Consider the following 7,175-nt stretch of genomic DNA (forward strand, 5'->3'; position numbering starts at 1 on the left):
AAAAAAAAATTTACAAAAACCAAAAATTTAAAAAAAAAAAAACACCGGGAAAAAAAAAAAGGGAAAAAAAAAAAAAAAAAAAAAAAAAACCCTCCTATATCTCAAGTAGAAACGTCAAATTAGGCAAGATGACAGATGTTTTATTTTTTTCACCTTCTTTCCTACCTGCTTTTACTTGTATTTGAATGTGAAACGCTCCTCCATGCAGGGCTCTGCAGTCGATTTCATAAAAAGACACGTTTCCAGCAAAGCATCTGATGACACCAATCTCTGCAACAGGCTCTTCGACGGTAATTATCTCCTGGGCTGTAATGTTTCTTTCACTGTCGGTGCATTCAAGCGCCACAACAAATGTATCAGGATGGCTGTATTTATGTTCGACACGGCTCCTCAACCTGAGAAAATTCACACATTCACAGGCAGAAGAAAGGAGAGACTTTGGTGTGGGCTTTTAGCCTTTTGGGGGAACAAAACGAATTCAAATTATATATGATGAAAAAAGTACTAAAGATGCAAATCAGACTTTTTAAAGATGTGTTCACTTCTTTGTTATTATAAAAGCTATTGATCTCCTGCTTTACATGGGTAAAATGAGTAAAGCTAAACTAATAATACTCTACTTCATTACTGAAACAAAACATTTATTTGTGGAGCACCAATCAAACACGAGGTAATTCAAAGTGCTTTATTTTAAATTAAAAAGTGAACATAAATTAAACTACTATAACTGTATCTCACAATATGAAATAAATATTAAAGTGCAGGACATATTTTCATGTTTGGTGACAACTAAAACCATAATCAAATGTTTTATTAAGTTTTCCAACAAGTTGATTAATTAAACTCAAGTTGGTTCAATGTTTAATGTTTTCACTTGTTCATCTGACAATGATTAGCAATAAATACTGAACACACTATCAAATAAACTGAATAAACATGCAGGGAAATCTCAATAATCCTGGACCACTTAGAGAAATAAGAAGAACGTTTGTCTCCTTTGAAGCTAAATTTATGTGGAGTCTATTAGTCATTTTCATTAGATTTATGCTAAATTCAGACAAGCAGAACAATAGATAAACATATTTGCATAAAATCTCTGGCGAGAGTGAAAAGAAAAACAAGATGAACTGACAGAGGGAAATGCTGACAGCTGTACTTTGACTATACAAGCTGGTAGTTGAAGCAAACTGGAACACTGAGGAGATTTTCTGGGTAGATGATTTTGAGTAAAGAAATCAAAAAGTATCAAATATACATGAAGGATAATCCCATTAACACTGAACATTTGTGCTCATTGGAATTTGTTTTATTAGTCAGTTGTCCGTAGTGAAAGGTTTCATTACTTACCCATAAAGACCATGCAGATGAAAAATGTGTCCGTCTCCAGTCTGTAACTTACAGTTTTCCCACGATGCTTGGACATGCCATTTGATTTTAATGGTGATGTCATCATAAACAGCAGCCACGATCGGCACTGACAATGTGATTACTGAAGATTTAAACAAATATACAAATTGGCATAAAGGGCTCAGAGGCAGAAACTAAACACCAATATTTAAAAGACATGTAGGATCTGATTCATCCTGATATGTTTTATTTTATAAGGAAAAGCATATTTTACAGTAATTTTACAGTAAAATTTTACAGTAAAACAATCGTTGTACTTAAAGTCTTTTGGTTTTTCACATTAAGTACAAAATGTCTGTGTAAAATACCAAATGCTCTGCTTTAGTGTAAGACAGTAAAAGGTATTTCATCACTTCAATCTTTTTGCATCACCAAAGAAAAAAGGAGGAAAGACGTTTAAATATTCCATAAAACTTTAGGTGTAACTGAGACGTTCTGTTTAAAAGAGCATGACACAACGCCAGCAGTCTGAAGTGAATACTGAAGCTGTGGAGGACCTGAACAAAGGTCTCACATATTCTAACTCCACTGAAAAGTCAAACTAAAAGATTTGATCATCTGAAAGCAGCGGCATGATTCTAATTTTAAACAGTTTCATCCCAGTTAACTGTATTTTGTTGCACTTTTCAGACAAATAATCAGAGTGAGTCAAGGAATTTCTGAAACTCCAAACAGAATTTCATTCCAGGCCAGCAGGGGTCTCTAAGGAGTTGGAAAGTTTGCAAATCAGCTGGACTGACAATGAACATGAATGATCTGAAAAATAAAAATAAATAAAATGCAGCTTTATCTATTTCAGTCTTATTTTCTAGACCTAAGAATGCATTAGTCTTGGAAATACTTATACAACAAAGAGGTTTAAAACTGGAATCCCTGCCAGAGTTGAATATTACAGGGTCCTACCATCCTTGCAGTGATAGTCCACAGTCAGGTAGCTCTTCTGCTCAGGGCAAAGGTCATCAAATGAGCCCATGACTTCACTGATTCTGCAGATTTGATGTTCTTCACAATGAGCTGGGAAACACACAAAATCTTTAATCTTACCAAAGTTGCTGAGATAATTATTTGAAAAGGATGAGTTTGAAAGAAATAGAAAAGTAATTAAATCAGACAATAGCACAATTAAAATGCTAACCTCTTCAACTTGTTCCACATTTTGTCATGTTTCAGCTACAAAGGGAAATGTTTTTAATTGGGGTTTCATTTAATGGAGCAACAAAAGTCATGCATAATCATAATGTGCTAGAAAATGGTGCATGGCTTTTTGCATTTGTTTTATAAAGTCTGATATTGTGTCATGTACATTTATTAAGCCCTCCTAAATCACCAAATTTTAAATGCAATTACAGCTACAGATGTGAGTCACACTGTATGACGAATATCAGTGAAGATAAACTGTAAATCTTCCCACAAACTCTAGGTTAGGTTGAGGTCTGGATGTTGACAGGATTCTTCCAACACTGGCTCATGCTTTCATTTAAAATATTTTTCATTAACCTTCAAAGAATAGCTGGGATTCTACAGGGATTAAAGTACATATACACAGGGTTTGATTATTAATTATTTCTAAATTTATTTGGCAGCACAGGATTTTATTTAGCCATACAAGCTTAAAGGAGGCTGAATATGAAATGAACGCCAAAATTTTTTGGAATTCAATTTGGAAAAAAAAACAAAAGTCTGGTTACTTTCTCCAGCCACATCACAATATTGCTACGATCTATAGCACAAAATATCAATGAAATGCACAAATAAAGCTTGTGGTTGTATTGAAGAAAAAACATAAGAAATCTATACAATTTTGCACAGTAGTTTACAGCTACTTTGATAGCTGCAAAATCAAAAATAGCTTTTGCAGCTTTTTTTTTTATTTGTCTGAGGTCTGAAAGATACGGTTCTACAATGGCTCAAATGCAGTTACATTCAGCAGCTTTATTATGTCATATTTATAATTAATTTACACAAAGAATGACACTAAAAGTACCACAGATAATATGGTTTTACATGTTTTTCGTTATCGGCAGATTGGAATCTACTTCCATTTCCATTTTTGAAAAAAAACTTCAACATTTTCTTGCTAAATTTTATTTTAATATTTACTTTAAGTTACATGTTGGTTCTTTTAAAATGACACAAAATATCCTAGAGTAGCTATGTATGTACAATTATAAGTTGTTTTGTAATATAACTGTTGTGGTAGTTGCAGATCCACACAAGTTTTATTTGGTAAAAACGTCTTTGGGTTATGAAGGTTGCAGACCTCTGGTACAGAATATTAGATCAACATTAAGAGCGATGTTCCTGCTGTCCATCTCTATCCTTAATGTCGTCTTTATTCTACTGTAACCCAGCTGAATGAAATGTTTTCAGCTGGTCACACAGAAGCTTGTTATTGATTTACCCCAGGCATTGTTGATAGAAATATTGAGTGTTTTTCTCTTGTGCAAACATTAAGTGAAATGTATTTATCTTCCCTGACAAAAGATGAAATATGAAGATCCTTCACAACTGAGGAAAGCGGGAAGATGAATTCATAGATATTCATCCTCTGTCATCGGTTGCATGCATGAGTCAATATTTTAAATGAGTAGATGGGTATCATTCATGTATTTTAAGTATGAGGCTTTTATGCAACAAAGGTTTTCTTCTGGAAATGTCCTAACGGTCCATTACTCCTTTCGAACATATCCGGCACGGGACAATATGTTATTTGTGATAAGGAGAGCAAACACTACATTCAATGATGGATTGAATTTCCTGTTTGCATCTATCTGGAACCTTTTAAGAGGCATTAAATTGCTGTTTGTTTTTCCATTTTTGAGCTTGGCTGGCTAAATGAGAAGCTATAATTGTTACACAGATAAGATCGGTTTTAGCCTGTCTGGCGTAAAACGCAGGGACAAACATTAACGGCCATTTAAGAATTAATTTATTTGAACCAGACAGATTATGTTTTACCTTTAATGGAGGCCGCCACATTCACCCGGCTGCACCTGTCCTGTGTGAATGTTGGTGTGTAGAACCCGGGTCGACAGTAATGAATGTTGTCGCGACCGAAGACAGCCCCGTCTATCATTAACACTTGACCAGACCTGCACTGCAGAGTGGTGTGGTGACCCAAACATGTGATTCTTCTTCCAGGTTCTGAGAAAAAGAAGAAAAACACCTTCAGGTGGAGGTTAAAGAGTGATTCAGTATGCAGCTTTGCTCAAAGCGTGACTCATCATCCATACCAAACTGGCAGATGAAATGCATGCTTTTGTTGCAGTCTTTTGTGGCTTTCCAGTGAAAGCCTGAGAGTCTAAGCATGAATCCACAAGCTGCATCTGGCTGAGGGCTGCTCTGCCACTTGGAGAAGGTGAGAGGTGAACCGTCCAACCAAGAGAGAGGAGGACCTGACGATGAAGCAAAGTGTTGATGAACATGCAAAAAAGTGAAGGTTGTAAGTCCTGTAGAAGTTCTCTATTTCAGTTCTAAGATTAAAAAGGATAAAAACGTTTGAAAAAACAAAATTGCTGTATTCAAGAATGAGAACCTTTCTTGAATACAATAAGAATGGCTGGTGCATTTTGACGATGTTTATTTTCAGGGATGATTTAAATTGACCCCATTCGTCAGGAGAGTTAAGTTTCTGGGAAAACAACAGCGATGCCTTCTCTAAAGCTAAAGTGAGCACCAGTCTCCCTGGATCAGTTCTTGGAATATTATTTTTCTTTAGGGCGATATGGATGAATGTTTTATTTCCCAGAAAACGTCTGGAATTTAAGATTTGTAGGCCACAGTATATACTAAGGCTCCATGGCTCAACGCGATACTAATGGATTTATTCCTGTTTTTGAAGACACTTTGCATATTTTAAGGTCTTTGAACATGCTGCTGTTGGTTGCTGGTTTGCAAGTACTGCAGAGGATAAGGAGCAATATTGCACCTTAGTGCATTTTCTTCCTTCTAACTATTCTCCCAGACCATACTAAATACAGGTATGGGAAAATACCAGCACAGATTTTATCTGTGCAGGTTTGGAGCTCAAACACAAAGAGGAAGACCAGTCTCATAATAACCTAAATAAAATAAAAATAGTATTGCTATGCAGATTTTCTAAGTTATCAGACTTATTTGACTTTTTTTAGATGAATAAAGCAGGACAAATATGTAAATAAAACCACCTTCTACACTAATTCTGCAAAATTAAAGTTCACGTAATGAAATAAAGAAATAGACAAACAAATTTAAATAATCTTTATAGGCTAAATTGCTACTGCAACACAAAGTACTTATTATCATATTACACAATAATGGACATACATTTTTAAACACTTAATTTAGTAAATGAACATGAATTAATTCAGTTTTAAAATGTGCAAACTAAACTTAGAACTTGTTGAGGGTGAATTTGCACAACACTGAAGGTGGCTTGTAAGTGAATTCATCCAGGAAAAACATATTTTTGAACATTATTTTGAAGTTAAATATTGGATTTGCTAGATTCTTTGAACACTTTGATCTAAGTACAGATATAAAATCTAATATTTTCCTCTAGTGAGACACATGAAGTCAAAGTTGATGTTATTTAAGGACTTCAAACCCAACTGATTTATGTTGTCCTAGAGCAGGATAGTTAATGAATCTTCAGAAAAACCATTGATGACACAGCTGCTGGTAGAGTTCTGTTTACCTTCCTCATTCACAGAAAATTGCGGTTTTGGGGTTCCAGACTGTGCCAGTCCAAGCCACATGTCCTTTTGAGGGTCCAGGTGTCTCTCGAGGAAATTTTGAGTTTCTTTATCTTTGATGTAAGCGAGGTGTCCTCCCCTCTCCTCACACCAATCTTCAGCTCTGTGAAAAGGGAGCTGCTGACCCACAAGCTCAAAGCAGGACCCTTGAAATGCCCTCTGGTCCTGCGGACAGGAAGCTGCAACCCCCACATCATTCTCAACAGAAGGCTGACAGCAGAGTGTCAACAGGACCAGCATGTGCAGAACTGTCCAGCACATCACACCTATTTTCACTTTAAAAACACAAAAGTTTGGTCTCCCTGCCTCTCCGTTAAAGTTTTAGAGGTTTCAGAGCAGTTCCTTTCTCTTCTCTTTCACTCACCTCTGTGACATTCTGCCTTTTAATGGGCCTGACGAGCGTCTCTTGCACATCTTTTCCTGGTTTTTCTGTTTGCCTAACATTCAGAGTCACTCAGAAACCGATGATTGCTTTGCCTTCGTGTACACACGTGAACAAAAGAACCCCACCAGAGCAGTTTCAGTCAGACAACAACAGCGCACAGTAGTTGAGGTTGGGTTTTACTTGTAACTTTACAAGTCAAAGGTTTGCTGTGTTTGTTTTCAGCCTGAGTAATAACAGTTTTCTTTGGAAAGCTCATCTATCACGATGAAAAAAAGCCATAAAAGTGTAATTGTTCTCAATTTATTTATGTGGTAAATTTTATTTTAACAACTCTGTGCTTGTTGGTCCAAATTTTAAAAAGCTCAGCCTATCTTCAGAATGTGTAATAACTGTAGGGTGTAAAAATATTTAAGCTTTAAATGCTTTCCTGTTTTTTTTGTTGTTTTTTTTTACAATACATTGTTCATGTTTTTGATTTGCTATTTATTTTAATCTTATGTTAAAGTCATCTTCAATAAAGCAAAATATTTCTTTGAAAGTTCATTTATTTTGACTCAGTGAAACACATTAAATTGTTTTATAGAATACAGACTGATTTTTTAAGGTCTTTTGTTCAATTATGATGATTTTCCACTTTTTGCTGGTGAAAA

At 35.3% G+C, this 7,175-nt stretch overlaps 1 protein-coding gene across 1 annotated transcript in view; it reads right to left on the reverse strand.

Moving 5' to 3' along the window:
- The window catches only part of LOC106936558 (polycystic kidney disease protein 1-like 2), a 40,922-nt gene extending 34,521 nt beyond the window's left edge, over nt 1-6,401 (reverse strand). Inside the window, exons 1-6 of the mRNA XM_015017648.1 lie at nt 6,083-6,401; nt 4,641-4,802; nt 4,366-4,551; nt 2,311-2,421; nt 1,348-1,489; nt 166-395 (exon numbers count right to left, since the gene is read on the reverse strand). Coding sequence (XP_014873134.1) covers nt 166-395; nt 1,348-1,489; nt 2,311-2,421; nt 4,366-4,551; nt 4,641-4,802; nt 6,083-6,401 — 1,150 coding nt within the window. The remainder of the gene's footprint in view (nt 1-165; nt 396-1,347; nt 1,490-2,310; nt 2,422-4,365; nt 4,552-4,640; nt 4,803-6,082) is intronic.
- Between the last annotated feature and the right edge of the window lie 774 nt (nt 6,402-7,175).

Source organism: Poecilia latipinna, unplaced genomic scaffold (assembly GCF_001443285.1).
Source record: "Poecilia latipinna isolate Pla-1442-1.1 unplaced genomic scaffold, P_latipinna-1.0 Scaffold2171, whole genome shotgun sequence".
Taxonomy (NCBI): Eukaryota; Metazoa; Chordata; class Actinopteri; order Cyprinodontiformes; family Poeciliidae; genus Poecilia; species Poecilia latipinna.